This window comes from Giraffa tippelskirchi, chromosome 5 (assembly GCF_054371585.1).
Source record: "Giraffa tippelskirchi isolate mGirTip1 chromosome 5, T2T-mGirTip1v1.2.pri, whole genome shotgun sequence".
Classification (NCBI taxonomy): Eukaryota; Metazoa; Chordata; class Mammalia; order Artiodactyla; family Giraffidae; genus Giraffa; species Giraffa tippelskirchi.
The window spans coordinates 16,186,801-16,202,417 of record NC_137279.1 but is presented as its reverse complement, the minus strand read 5'-3'; the positions used below and the strand labels follow the sequence as shown (position 1 = coordinate 16,202,417).

General features: G+C 40.6%; 1 protein-coding gene and 1 long non-coding RNA gene across 2 annotated transcripts in view; one reads left to right on the top strand and one right to left on the bottom strand.

The window, feature by feature from the left end:
- LAMC1 (laminin subunit gamma 1) overlaps positions 1–14,849 on the top strand; it is a 121,018-nt gene extending 106,169 nt beyond the window's left edge. The window contains exons 21-28 of the mRNA XM_081492530.1: positions 1,550–1,687; positions 2,201–2,345; positions 4,040–4,189; positions 4,457–4,571; positions 5,546–5,745; positions 7,000–7,158; positions 9,838–9,937; positions 11,817–14,849. Of these exons, the coding sequence (XP_081348656.1) occupies positions 1,550–1,687; positions 2,201–2,345; positions 4,040–4,189; positions 4,457–4,571; positions 5,546–5,745; positions 7,000–7,158; positions 9,838–9,937; positions 11,817–12,073 (1,264 nt within the window). The 3' untranslated portion in view covers positions 12,074–14,849. The remainder of the gene's footprint in view (positions 1–1,549; positions 1,688–2,200; positions 2,346–4,039; positions 4,190–4,456; positions 4,572–5,545; positions 5,746–6,999; positions 7,159–9,837; positions 9,938–11,816) is intronic.
- Positions 8,847–11,727, bottom strand: LOC145506912 (uncharacterized). Its single transcript, XR_014054440.1, has 2 exons — positions 11,584–11,727; positions 8,847–9,434 (listed from the first exon to the last, which is right to left on the bottom strand). It is a non-coding gene; the product is annotated as an uncharacterized LOC145506912 (long non-coding RNA).
- Positions 14,850–15,617: the final 768 nt, after the last annotated feature.

Below are 15,617 nucleotides of genomic sequence, written 5' to 3'. Positions count from 1 at the left end.
TAAGCTCAGAACTTAGCTGCTTTTTTAAGGTTATTACTTTGTAAAATGTTTTATTTATTTACTTTGGGCTGCGCTGGGTCTCTGCTGCTGCATGTGTTTTTTCTCCAGTTGCAGGGAGTGGGGGCTGCTCTTCAGTGCAGTGTGGGATTTCTCATTGTGGTGGCTTCTCTTGCTGTGGAGCACCAGCTCTAGGGTGCACGGACTCAGAAGTTGTGGCTTGTGAGCTTTGTTGCTCTGCAGCATGTGGGATCCTCCCAGACCAGGAATTGAACCCATGTACCCCTGCATTGGCAGGCAGGTTCTTAACCACTGGACCACCAGAGAAGTCCCTTGTTTTTTTTTTTTTTTAATTTTGAAATTTTTTTAAAAAATGTTTAATTTTCAAGTTTTAATAGAAAACATTTAATAACTCATAGTACACGTGAAAATTCACCAAACAGATCATTTCATTTCTGATTAAAAGTAAGGCAGTTTCCTAAGAAGACTTTAAATTATAGAAGGCATTAAGTTAAAGCATTTTTTAAAAAATAAAATTGCTAAAATATAGTCCTTGTGAGGGTAGGTGTTTTTGTGTGCTTTATTCATTGCTGAAGTCCCAGTGCTTGAAACAATGTCTGGCACATAATAAGTACTCAATAAATGTTTATAAATGCATTGCAGAACAGTAGACCTCATGGGTCTAGGGTGCTTAAGTAAAACCTGATAGAATTTTAGCCTCAGTGTCTGAGCAATTACATTGATTGGCCTCTTGCTTTGACATATGTGCTCTCTTTCTGTTCTTTGTAAATGTGAGTGTGTGAACTGCTGTAATTTAGTTCACAGAACGTTCATGGTTTCAGAGCTGGATTTTCTGGTTAAGAGAAGACAGCTGAAAACATTATAGAAAGCTCCCAAGAAAAATTAGGTCTTGGAGATAAATTAATTATGGTGTACTTCTTGCATGAAATTTGAAGGAAAGTTTATCAGATCAAAAAGAATGGCCACGTATTGCAGTGTGGCAATGTAATATGAAATTTTAGAGCTGAAAAAAAAAACCTTAGCAGTTACCCAGCAGTCCCAGTTGACGTGTTCTTTGCCATTTGGCATTGAATTGCTCTTCCTAGGTTGCATGTGAGAAATCTGAACAGTCAAAGGGGTTTTAAGATTAGGTAGTAACGGAACCAGAATAGCCCTTAAAGCTGAGGTCTGAGATTTGTGTTTATGACTAGAGAAATGAGTTCTTGCCAGCATACATAGCTTCACGTGTAAATATTCTTAAATAATTAAATTTAAAACTAATTTTTAAGAAATAAAAGTGTTTGTCCCTATATATTTTATATCATTAATCTGTCTTGGGAAGTGTCATTTTCTCACTTATAAAGTGCTTATTTATAAACTCAGCCCCACTGAAATGATAACAAAATTCCAAATTTATAAGACTTTTCAATAGTTGTGGAACTCTGCTCACAGTAGTATATGTATATAATAAGGTAAGCTTTACCTGAATTCTGCTTCTTTCCCTATTAAAAGGTTCTGTTTCATGACTTGTCTTTCCTGTTATGTTATATAGCCATAAACAAGAAGCTGATGACATTGTACGAGTAGCAAAGACAGCCAATGATACCTCAGCTGAGGCATACAATCTGCTTTTGAGGACACTAGCAGGAGAAAATCAAACAGCATTTGAGATTGAAGAGCTTAATAGAAAGTGAGTATAATTTAAATTGTTCTTGTAAGTGGCACCAGTTCAGTGAAGAATTAAATGCTGGTGAATTCAGGCCAGACATTTCATGCAGTAAGGTATCTTTTATTAATCATGCTTTTGAAATGATGCAGTAATTAGAGCAAGGGATATAGAGCCATGGAGATTTTATTTGATCCAATTGCTGTATCAGCAGAGAATGGTAAAGACTAGCCGTGTTACTTAAAATTCTGCATAAATGAGAAGAGAAAAAGTATCACAGAATAAGCAGAGAAAATAAGCTGCATATATTTAAAAGGTGTCTGAAATAAGAAAACGTATGGTACATTATATGCCATAAAGTGATGAGGTGAAAAGAAATTTAAGCTATATTGGTATTAAATAATAGCATTTTAATATAGCATTTCTTTGAGGTTTTGAAAATACTGTCACAGTGATTTAAACTAGAATGAATCTGGTTAGCATTAAGATGCTAAAAGGAATGTAGGTTTTCATTAGGTCACATCTTTTGTTCCTTAGGTATGAACAAGCGAAGAACATCTCCCAGGATCTAGAGAAGCAAGCTGCCCGAGTACACGAGGAGGCCAAGAAGGCTGGTGATAAAGCAGTGGAGATCTACGCCAGTGTAGCCCAGCTCATTCCTGTGGACTCGGAAGCACTGGAGGTACTGGGCTGACTACCTGCCTGCACAGCCTTGCCACCCCCACCCTCTCCCCACCAAACACACCCCCACATGATCCCTCAGTCTGGGGGAGCGCTCTTCTGACTGCCCCTCAACCGTCGTCAGTCCCTACTCAGTTGGCCAAAAGGTTTGTTTGGGTTTTTCCATAAGATCTTATGGTATTGGCCAACCCAGTGCCTCCTCTGACCTCCCGTTGACTCACTGGTAAAGTCAGAGTCCTAGGTTAGATACGTTAATACACCCCTACCCTCACCCCATATAAGGAACAAGCTCACCCCTTTCGGTGAACCAGTGAGCAAGGCAGCCTGGTACTTGTTCTCACTCCTCCCTGCTGCAGCAGGGGCCCCAATAAAGCCTTGCCTGAGAAAAAGAGAACTTATTGAGGTAAAATAATCCTGTGATTATAAACATTAAATAGAAAAGACTCCTTTAGTGATACAAATAATCACTCCTAAATTCAAATTATATTTGACACCTAAATCGTTGCTCCCAGGCACTAGCTGCTTTTGAACAAGAGAGAAATAATAGAGTGGTTTAAATGAAAGAACTATGTCAGGATGCTTTGGGGCAGGTAAAATATTTGGGGGTTGATGATATTTTATTTCATCTGTACTCTAGTCATGAATCCTCACACCAGGTTCTATATAAATGGTGTATTTTTTACATTAAACTTGAAATATGTTAAGTTATTCTTATGTCCGAGGTCTTGACTTTATTTTTATCATAATGTTTTAAATCTCTTCAGACACGTACAATACCATTGTTGTTGTTCAGTTACTCAGTCGTGTCCGACTCTTTGCGACCCCATGGACTGCAGCACGCCAGGCTTCCCTGTCCATCTCCATCTCCTGGAGCTTGCTCAAACTCACGTCCATTGATTTGGTGATATCATCCATCCATCTCATCCTCTGTCGTCCCCTTCTCCTCCTGCTTTCAGTCTTTCCCAGCATCAGGGTCTTTTCTAATGAGTCAGCTCTTCGCATCAGGTAGCCACAGTATTGGAGCTTCAGCTTCATCATCAGTCTTTCCAGTGAATATTCAGGATCGATTTTCTTTAGGATTAACTTGTTTGATCTCCTTGCAGTTCAGGGGACTCTCAGAGTCTTTTCCAGCACCACAGTTCAAAAGCATCAATTCTTTGGCTCTCAGCCTCCTTTATGGTCCAGTTTTCACATTCCTATATGACTACTGGAGAAACCATAGCTTTGACTATATGGACCTTTGTTGGCAAAGTAATGTCTCTGCTTTTTAATGTGCTGTCTAGGTTTGTACATACTTATGATTTCATATATATGGAATTTGGCAATAGGCAAAACTAATCTATGATGATAAAAAAACAGACCAGTGGCAGCCACATTGTTGGAGAGGTGGGTGGGGAAATGGACTGGAAAGAGATACAAGGGCATTTCCTGGGTGGAAATACTGTGTATCTTGATTGGGGTTTGGTTACACAGGTGAATATATTTGTCAAAACTCATAAAACTAAGTACTGTGCATTTCACTGTGTATAGGTAAGGTATACCTCGTTTTTTTTTTTCTTAAAAAGGTCCATAAAATCTTGCCTGTGCTGTTCTTTTCAAAACTATCTACTAAGTATTAACAGAGTTACTGAGGCTATCTTTTGGGCAGGTTAGGTTGTTTTTTCTAACATATGTGATCTTACTTGCTTTTCATAGAATGAGGCAAATAAAATCAAGAAGGAAGCTGAAGATCTGGACCGTCTGATTGACCAGAAGTTGAAAGATTACGAGGACCTCAGAGAGGACATGAGAGGCAAAGAATTTGAAGTAAAGAAGCTTCTGGAGAAAGGAAAGACTGAACAGCAGGTTTGTGTGCTTTGCAGATTGCTTCATTTCGTGAGGCAAAAATCGAAATTGTCTGACTGTAAACTGTGTCTGAGCCGTCACCACAAATTGCAGAAGCGACAAAACACACAAAGAAGAAATCAGAGGAGGGCGCTATGCCGATGCCCAGGCCTGAGCTGTTGTATGCTGGCTGGTGTCAGAGTGGGGTTGCCTGGAGGTGCCAGGTCTGTTCTGAGAGAGGGCTTTTACCTGGGAGGCTTTGTCCTCTGATCTGCCATGTGTTTGCAGACTGCCGACCAACTCCTTGCCCGAGCTGATGCTGCCAAGGCTCTTGCTGAAGAAGCTGCCGAAAAGGGACGAAACACCTTACAAGAAGCCAATGACATTCTCAGCAACCTGAAAGGTATGAGAGGGTGAGGTAACAGGGTAAATGTCCTCTGTTAGGCTGGTTTTCTTTCTTTTGTAAAAGATTTTTACTGTGAGATTTTTCTGACCACATACAGTATGAGAGATAATAGTATAATAAATCCTGTATATCTGTAATTCAGATTCAACAGTTAAGATTTTTACTGCACTTACTTTATCCCTCAACACCTTCCCTACCTTTTTAAGTATTTCAAAGAAAAATCCCAGAGCTCATGTCATTTTACATATCATGTCATGGTATGAAAGCCAAAAAATATATATATATATTTCTTTTAACTGAGATATGCCTGTTTAACTGCTTTGTATTGGTAAATGGAGAGTATCTTTCATTTTCTTTGCCAATTGCATCTCAGTCTTGGTTTTCTTTCTTTACCCCAGATAAAAAAGAACTACGCTCAGTTCATTGTATAGCCTTGAACTTGCTTCTGATAAATATAAGTTCTGTAAATACAGAAGCTTTACAGGATAATGGTTGAATGTATGGGCTCTGTGTCAGTGGGTTTGAGTTAGAATACCTGATCTACTTCTTACACGTACTGTGAATCCTTGAAAAAATGATCTACCTTTTTAATCCTCAATTTTCTAACGTATACCCATGATGCAGTTACAAAAATTCATAAAGCTCTCAACTCAGTACTTTACACATAGCAAACACCGAAAAAGCTGCATCTTTCAATATTGGTTGAGGTGGAGGTGATAGCATCCTCGGTTCTGCATGAAAATAAATGTTTCAAGTGAGAATTTGCCTTGCAGAAGCAGGTGTTCATTCCCGTGAATCTTCCATATAGAGCCGTGAGCTTTGTTTTCCTGAGATTTCAGTCCATGTTGTTTTTCATTCTTTTCCCCTGACTTCTGTTGTTCATAAAACAAAATCTAGTGACACCTCTGTGGAAGTTTCCCTTTTGGCTTGTTGAGAGTTTAGTTCAAATGCATTCCTTGAACCTGTTTTAGATTTTGATAGACGAGTGAATGATAACAAGACGGCTGCAGAGGAGGCCCTAAGGAGAATCCCTGCCATCAACCAGACCATAATTGAAGCCAATGAAAAGACCAGGGAAGCTCAGCAGGCGCTGGGCAATGCTGCTGCAGATGCCACCGAGGCCAAGAACAAGGCTCACGAGGCGGAGAGGATCGCCAGCGCTGTCCAGAAGGTGTGCACGCCCCTCCTGTCCGAAACCAGGCCTTTGCTCACATGTTCTCTATTCTCTAGTCGTTTTCCAGGTTCTCCAGACACCACCCCCTGAAAGGTCTTGCACATTTTTTCCTTGACTACAGTAAAGTTATATTACTCCATCTTTGTCATTCCTTTTTCTCTTTTTTTTTTTTAAACCGAGCATTAGAGCAGGTAACCACGTTGATTAAGAGGCGAGAGTTATTGAAAGGATCCTTTGGGACTTCTTGGCGGTCCAGTGGTTAAGACTCCATGCTTCAGACTCCATGCTTCCCATACTGGGGGTGCAGCTTCAGTCCCTGGTCAGGAAACTAGATCCCACATGCTATGTGATGCAACAAAAGAAAGAAAGGGTCCTTTACTCTGAAATCTCTACTATATCTCGGTGGCGGGGTCTGAGTTGTGAGGAGGAGGGTAGCTTCAGGGACCCATAGAGTCCCCTCCCACAAAAAAAATCGGACTCTTTCTAAATAAACACAGTTCCCTGCCATGGATAGTTAATTTTTTTCTGTCTTATGTAGAGTGTCAAGTCTATACAGTTTTTCACACCCCCCTTTCAAACAAACATATCGCCATATCTAAGCCCCACCTCTTCAGGATTTTTTAGCTGCCCATGCCAGGATTCTTTCTGCTCATCTTAAAGAATAACTTCTTTAGGCTGGCTTTCCCCTACTTAAAGATCAGTCTGTTTCATTTAAAGGAGAGATTGGAGCTGATTGTAAACTTATATGTTTTGAAAATCAAACACTTTTTTTAGTTTATTTAGAGCAGATATATTTTAGGGTTATGGACTTTTTGTACATTATAATGAACTGCCAACTAGAATAAGACAAGCTTTGAATAGAAAAATTATCCATGTGAAAGAGTCTAATCAGTGTGATGTGGTGAAAAGTATACACCAGTTAAATGTTGCAGCGATGTGACCCCAACTAAAAATGGCAACGATGGAACAGGAATTTTTATTAACTGGATTAAATAAGAGGATACAAATAACAGTGCTTTGTAAAATGTTATTATGTTAGGTGGTAATGTTATTTTTTTCATTACCGTTATTTCTAGCCCAAATAAATGATAACACAATTTAACTTACAGTACAAATTATAGAGCAAATTATTGCCCTGTTGTTTCTAGATCCTAGTTTTGAGCCTAGTTTATGGATCCTAGTTTTGAGTGGCAGAATACTTTAGAGAAAAGAAAACATTTTTTCATCAGCAATTGTTTATTTTGTGTCTAGAACGCTACCAGCACCAAGGCAGAAGCTGAAAGGACTTTTGCAGAAGTTACAGATCTGGATAATGAGGTGAATAATATGTTGAAACAACTACAGGAAGCAGAAAAAGAGCTGAAGAAAAAACAAGAGGATGCTGACCAGGATATGATGATGGCAGGGATGGTAAGTGATTCTGGCATTTTTGCTAAGGAGTAGAAAGTGAAGGGTGTTTAGTGATGAAAGATTCCTGACTTGTTGAGGAGTCTCTCTCCTATTGACTTCTGCTTTCAATTGTGTTTCCTGGTCAAGAATTGGTTTAGTAACTTACATAGACGACAAAGAATTTGGATCTTCTGCCAGATTGTTGCACAAGAGTTTCTTCCCAAAGCTACTCTCAATTAAAAGCAAAACATTGTTTTACACATTTGAGGTTTTAGGACATTTGAAAGTATTTATATTTTTGAATGGGTAATTCATAAATGGGATATAGTCATAAAGGGGAAAAAAAGGAATGTAATGAAAAGTTAATTTCCTTCCTCCTCTTAGTCTCCCAGCAACTTGCCTTTAGCAAAGACCAGTTTCTTGTGTAAAAGGATAGTTTTGAAGATGACAAAACATACCAAAGTTATATCCAATTCAATTTTTCACTTACTGTGATGATGTGTATACATAGCTCTGTTTGTAACAAAATTGACTCGTGAATGCATGGTCTCCCGAAGGACTGGGGTCCATTTTTCTGTTTTATGCAATATTTTGCTTTTGAAATACTAGTGGAGTCACAATGGAAATAATTTCTTTCCAGTTCAATCTGATTATAATCACAGTAACGACAAGACATGAACTCCTTTGTGTGGGCTTCCCTCATAGCTCTGCTGGTAAAGAATCTGCCTGCAGTGCAGAGACCCCAGTTCAATTCCTGGGTTGGGAAGATCTGCTGGAGAAGGGATAGGCTACCCACTCCAGTATTCTTGGGCTTCCCTGGTGGCTCAGCTGGTAAAGAATCTACCTGCAGTATGGGAGACCTGAGTTCAATCCCTGGGTTGGGAAGATCCCCTGGAGAAGGGAAAGGCTACCCACTCCAGTATTCTGGCTTGGAGAATTCCATGGACTTTATAGTCCATGAGGTCACAAAGAGTCAGACACAACTGAGTGGCTGTATAAATGATCATGGTAGATCATTTTCACCTTGGGATAGAAAGAAGAACTGCTAAGGTTGTTAATCTAATGAAGAAGTCCTTAGGGAAGTGATAACAGAAGTATCCCTCTGCAAATACCTTAATTTATTATGCATTTTTTGATTTTTTGTTTTGGATTATCTGAATTTTCTATAGCAAGGTATGTCCCAAGTGAAAATTCCCACATAGTAAAAATGTGTGTCTTTCATATATGCTGAGGGTCTCTGGATTTTATTATTTTTTTAATGCAGTCATAGAAACATGAGATTTAGAGCCTGTTGAAAGAAGGGAAAAGATGTATATTCTGTATATCTTCATACCCTCAAAGAAGGTATGAATTCCATTCAAAGGGAAGAAAAAAGATCTATCTTTTATTCCTCTTGGTAAATAATTTATAAGGAGCACAGGGCACCCTCATATGTACTATCCCATTTATAGTTAAATAGCCTGGAAGGCCAGAATTGCATCAGTATTGTTGGAGTCTGTAACCTGTCTTTTTAAGGAAAAGGGTGAAAGCTCACAGTTGTTCCTAGAAGAGGGGGCTGCAGACAGTGGGATAAATGCCATCGGTGACTTGCAGTCCTGGGGCCAGCATCTCTGCTAGGATATTTGCAGACTGCCCGGGAAGACACAGTGGTAGTGGCTGCGATTTGAACAGAGATTTATCATTTATTTGTGAAGGTTTTTTCCTCTCGCTTTCTTTTTCTTTTTAAAATTTTCACGTTGTTTCTCTATGCAAAAGTTTTGTATTTCTGTTGACCCAGAAAAAGCTAGGAAAAACAGTTCTGTGGTGGGAAGCTCAAAGCTGCTGGTGTATATCCTGACCAGATTTATTTGTGAGAGCATCTGTTTTCTGATCCTTAGACACTTCCTCTTCCATTGCCATTTCCTGTGACTCATGCAGAAGCATATTTGTTCAGGTTTCATGGAATTTTCCCAAATAGGTTTACCTTTGGTTGATTTTTTTAAATATAAATTGTATTGTCTCAGTTTGTGTGTGTGCATTTTTGTGTGTGATTACAGGGGGAGAGGGAGTTTTAGAAGAATATCACATAATTATGAAAATTTTCCAAGAATAGGCTATTTCTGATAATAAAGTCTTGGAAGACATGTTCTAGTTCTAAAATGTATTAATAGTTTTTGAATTCATCCTTAAAAAGTAACTCGTAGGGACTTCCTTGGTCGTCCAGTGGTCAAGGCTCCGTGCTTCCACTGCAGGGGTCATGGATTCAGTCCCTGGTTGGGAGTCTATCCCACATGCTACATGGTGTGGCTGAAAAATAACTAAATAAATTTGGTTAAATTTTTAAAAAAGAAGAAGCAGAGAACCAAAAAAAAAAAATCTTTTAAGTAACTTGTTTCTGCTTGATGGGTTTTATTTTGAATACACCTTCATGTATTCTTGAGTAAGAAGGTGAGAAAAGGAAATTATAACATTGATATTTGAAATACAAATACAGTATAGTATAGGCATACGACTGCCTGTTTATGACTATCATGTGAATTAAAAATAACAACATCCTCAACGTGAAGATATGACCCCAAACTCCCTACAGTGAGAGATTATAGTTTCATGAGTTAGAAGAAGGGAAACCATCTGAAAATTAGATTTGTTGACTCATTGGGGAAAGATATTTCAAGAAGATGAAAATGTATCATTTATTATTTATCCTTTTTTGGGGTACAGGCTTCACAGGCTGCTCAGGAAGCCGAGATCAATGCCAGAAAAGCCAAAAACTCTGTTACCAGCCTCCTCAACCTTATTAATGACCTCCTGGAGCAGCTTGGTAAGTAACTGTAGTCATTATAGGCAGTTTTTGAATTCTTTGTACTGTTCTTGGGATCTGAGATAGTTGACTCAAAAGTAGATGTTACAGTGCAAAGATTGTGTAAACTGAATCGTGACTTTTAAGTTGTATTAATTCAACATGTACTTACTAGGTCCTTCCATGGAATCTGACCTCAGTATCGGAATCTGACCTCAGTATCGGAATCTGACCATGATCCGAGGACTTAATAAAATTTTAAAGGTTTGCTGCCAGCTAGCATGGCTCTTTTATGATCAAGGTTTATAATATAGTTGAGCAATGATCATTCTTAGCTCATCCTGCTGGCAGAATGTCTTCAAAGAGTTTGAAGAGAAGGATTTCAGAGAATAAAAGAACACTTTAAAGGATAATCTGATGAGCTGATGGTTTTTATGCAAAATGAGAGAAAAGGCTTTTGTTTTGAAGGAAATATAAGCTTATTGAAATTTTCCTTTAATCCAGTTTGATAGGGAGCAGACCTCATTATAGGATAGATGTACTTTTGTCACCAGTCTGCATTATAAAGCTGTAATTTCTCTAACCAGTGGGCTTCCCAGGTGACACTAGTAGGAAAGAATACACCTGCCAGGTAGCAGACCCAGGTTCGATCCCTGGGTTGGGAAGATCCTCTGGAGGGGAGGGCATGGCAACCCACTCCAGTATTCTTGCTTGGCAGAGGAGCCTGGCAGGCTGCAGTCCACAGGATTGCAGAGTCGGACACGACTGAAGCGACGTAGCACACACGATACTCTAACTAGTACAGCTTTGTAGCAAGGCATCCTGTTTTAATGTGTTAGTCTTTAAAGTTTGGTTTTGGTCAATATTTTGTTTTGTGGGGGGGGGTGTGTGTGATATTTTTATCTGTCTTAATTTTGAAGAATAATAAATTACGTGCCAGCAGATGGATTTTAAAATGAAAGTAAGCTAGATGAGGTAGCTCTTGTGGCAGAAAAGGTTGGCTTTTAAAGTTAGTCAGACTTGGGTTGGAATTGTTGCTTTGTTGCCTGTAAGCCGTGCAAATTTGGGCAAATTACTTAACATCTGAGAATCATTGATGTCGAATGGTCTTGTGAGAATTTAATCAAGTACAGTATACACAAAGTACTGCAGCTGGCTGTCTGCTTTCGTTTATACAGAAATAGTTCCTTTCAAAGGGACCTCTTTTTCGTGCTAATTTTAAAGCAAAGCTTTGCTAAAATTATTTCAGACTTTCAACCCTGGCCATTCTCCACAGGAGGGCTTCTATAATAGAGCCGAACTCCAGGAGCAGGGTAACACTCCCCCAAAGCAACCCAGTCTCCCTGGTATCCAAGAGCTGAGGGCTTAGGGTTCTAGCTTAAAGGTTTTTATGTTTATCAAAGGGCACTAAAACGACAAAAAGGAGGCACAAGGGCTAGGACATAGTAGCTATATATTCAGAAAACATTTCACAGAAACCATATTCTGAGAAAAAAAAAAATCAAGCCCCAATATTCATTATATGTTCTGACCCATCCCTGCTGGGTTAGGTCAGTGTTTGTACTTGGTCTGCATTGTTAGTGCCTCCTCCCTTTTTAAATTAACTTTTCCAATGCCATGTTAGTTTCTGCTCTACAGCAAAATGAATCAGCCATATGTATACATACATCCCCACCCTCCTGGCCTTCCTTCCCATTGAGGTCACCACAGTGCATTAAGTTGAGTTCTGTCTGCTGTACAGTATGTTCTCATTAGTTAGGCGTCCAGTTCTCAGGCCACTTTTGTGTGGTGGCAGCTGCTGGTCTTCCTCTGTAGAAGGGCTGGCGGGTTTGAGGGTGGGCAGTGCTTGTGGAGTGATGTCATAATCCACACTGCGTGCATCTGTCTTCTGACTCTGTAGGGCAGCTGGACACAGTGGACCTGAACAAGCTAAATGAGATTGAAGGCACCCTGAACAAAGCCAAAGATGAAATGAAAGTCAGTGATCTAGACAGGAAGGTGTCCAACCTGGAGAACGAAGCCAGGAAGCAGGAGGCTGCCATCATGGACTATAACCGAGACATCGAGGAGATCCTGAAGGACATCCGCAACCTGGAAGACATCAAGAAGACCTTACCCTCCGGCTGCTTCAACACCCCGTCCATTGAGAAGCCCTAGCATCTTCCTGTAGGGAGCCACCGTGAGGCCACAGAGCGCCTTCACACAAAGAGGACATTTTTCAGACCCCTGCCCCCCACTCTCTGCTGCTCTCCACCACTGTCCTATTGAACCAGGAAAAGTCACAAAGTTTAAAGAGAAGCAAATTAAACATCGTGAATCAGGAACAAAGGGTTCTATCTAATAAAGTCTCTCTTCCACTTAACGGCGCTCCTTCAGAGCCACCTGTCCCTTCCGAGTCGCATAAGGACGTGGCGTCCTGCGTTACTGTGCAATGGCTTAAACACTTCGTGGGAACCATTGTATGCCAGGGCTGAGCAAGTAGCCCTCCCTTTCTCACTGATGCCAACAGAACCTCCTCAGTCTCAGTACTCTTGTTTCTATGAAGGAAAAGTTTGGCTACTAACAGTAGCATTGTGATGGCCAGTATATCCAGTCTATAGGCAAAGAAAATGCATCTACATCTCCTGCCCCTCCTCCTCTTAAGCAAAAAGGAGATACACCTCCTGTGCCAAAGGTATTGGTCATTCAGAATGTCGAGAGCCATCATCAGTTGTTTTAGCTATTTGAGTTTAGGACACTGAGCCATCCACGGGTAAGGATGCAATGATTTATGACAGTCTCCAGGAGAATATGAGACTGCAGAAGTAGGCCGAACATTTTCTCAGATGTTAATAATTGACTAGGAAGATAAACTTTTTTCAGATCTTTGGGCAGCTGATACTTTAAATCTGAACGGGCAGCTTGCACTCACCAACAGACGCCTTCTATTCCTATAAGTGGAATTTATACAGAAGAAATAGGGATATGATAACCACTAAAGTTTTTTTTTTTTTTCCAAATCAAACTAATTCTTAGAGCTTTTTTTTTTTAAGTATATTAGTCTTGGAACTAGTGTTATTACCTGGCAGAGAATGGTGGTTGGTCCTTAAGATCTTGACAAACAAAGCAAAAGCCTCCTTGTCCTAGTCTTTTCTAGCAAAGGGATAGAACTTAGATGTGACTTGCATTGTCAGGATCCCACGTATCCATTTTTCTTCCATTGGGGAGAGATGAAATATTAGACCCTTTTTTTAGTTTCAGTTTTCTTCTGATGCTCCCATCACATAGAATCCCTCAAAACACAGTTTACCAAATCCTGGTGGCAAATACTTGCACTCAGTAGTTCACGCAGCTGCCAACACCATCTAGTTCCTGCACTTTGTGATCTAAACCACCTCTAGACCTTCCCTCCAAGTGTAGATGGAAGGCCCTTACGTGGAGTTTCCTAGTGGGCTTCTCAACTTCTGATCCTCAGCTCTGTGATTTTCTTCCAAGATCACAGCGTGCTGATTCTCTGCCACAAACCCCTTCCTCCTCCTGCCAGCCCGCCTTCAAGATTCATATATAGCCTTTAACACTATGCAACTTTGTACTTTGCGTAGCGGGGGAAAGAAACTATTATCTGACACACTGGTGCTATTAATTATTTCAAATTTATATTTTTGTGTGAATGTTTTTTTTTTGTTGTTGTTTATCATGGTTATAGAGTAAGGAGTTTATGTAAATACCCTTGTCCTGTTTCTGGAATGACACTGTCCATTCACTTCTTCACTTCATTTTTCCTCTCCACCGGCACAGTGCGTCTGTATACCTCCTTCTCTTCCATCTGCCGTTCTTTGGATTGGATTTGCTCCCCGTTGGTCTGCCCTTCGCCTTGTGTTTGCAGCGTGTCTATTCTCTGACATTCACATCCACCTGCTTTCCTCCACACACAGCCACGAGAAAGAGGTACCTGGAACCCTCTTCCACTGCAGTCCTGGTGGTCCTCAACCACAGCACAGTGTTCTTAATGCCTGCCCCAGAGCAGGAGTGCCAGGTTGACAGGGAATGCTGGAATTGGGAAAGCGTGCTGAAGGACATCTTCACCATCAGTGTGAGCCTAGCCAGAGATGAGCTGGAAATATCCTTTCTGGCAGTTGTTTGGACTGGATGGGTCATTTTGATAGGGAGGTGCATAATTACTGAGTACTTGTAAGGCATCAGGGATCGTGCTATGGATAGGTAGAGTGGGAGAGGTGGTCTGTCCTCATTCTTCTCCTTTCCATCTCCTTGCATCCCAGAGTTGACTTAGTGGTGTCTTGACCTGGCATCACTCTGTTCCTCCTCTCGGGCCTCTTCTCCCATCCCAGGAGGCACGACTCTTTCTTGCCAAGTGTTCACATCAGTGTTTCCTAGCTAGTTCCTCTTGTTATGTGGTCACATCCCAGTAGACATTTTGGTCAAGGTTGCAGGAAAAGGACTGAAGATAGACTGCGAGGGTGGTTCTCCCACCTAGGCTGTGGGTCAGGTTCACTCCAGTAAGTCTTAGGCCACAGTGAAATTGGGGAGATTGGTGGTTTCTTTTCTCCTTTGCCATCTATGTGGTATATTTTTAAACAGAATTTTATTTTTAAAATAAAAGTTCTTTATAAGAGGATACCTTCATTACACTGCTGCAATATAGCCATTATTGTATTGTATAGTTCCAGTTATCTGTATTATATGTAATGAAACTGACAGGGTGGCTGCTGCAGAATGCGGGGTGTCGCAGGGAACATACACAGCTGTTCCCTGGAAGTTTCCCTTTTAATTCCAACTGTGGCCCTTTTCCGTGTGCCTTCACTTGAGCTGTTTGCCTTAATCTCTACGGTCTTGCTCTCCAGGGTGGTAAAAAAAAATGCAACACTTGGCCTTTTTTATGTTAAAAAGAACAGTATTTTATTTATAATAAAATCTGAATATTTGTAACCCTTTATACTTGGTGTGGCTTGAGTGTGGTACTGGGGATGTAAGATGTTTTAAAAGGGATGACAAAGGGGAAGCTTCTCATAACGTCCTTTTTGGATTATTTTCCTGAGAACAATACAGTGTGGGTGAGTATATCACCTGCCAGTGCAGGAGATGCAAGAGAGATGAGTTCGATCCCTGGGTCAGAAAGATCCCCTGGAGGAGGAAAGGGCAACCTGCTCCAGAATGCTTCCCTGGAAAATTCCATGGACAAGAGGAGCCTGTCGGGCTACTGTCTATGGAGCCTCAAAGAGTCAGACACGACTGAACACACACACACCCCCCAATAGTGTAACACAGATATATGTTTGTCTCAGGTTGGGATACTTTGGTGTGGTACGGAGGCTGGCAAACTCTTTCTGTAAAGCTCCAAACAGTAAATGTTTTACGCTTTGCAGGCCTCACAGTGTCCATTACAGCTGGTCTGCTGTTGGACCTGGAAGGCAGCCGGGGACAGTCTGTAAACAAGTGAATGGAGCCGTGGTCCAGTATAATTATTTACAGAAATAGGCCCGGGCCTGCGGGCTGGAGTTTACCTGACCCCCTGGTGTCATCTCAGTACTTGATTCAGTACTTGATTAATGACTATCAAGGACTATTTTCAAATTATTTGGGCTTCCTGCATTAGCAGATGTATGTAAAGAGTTGTCTTTCCACCTTTCAAATACACACATCTTCAGCGAAATGTACACTCTTCAGACGATGAGAAACGCTCTCAAACATAAGGGAAGAAAGA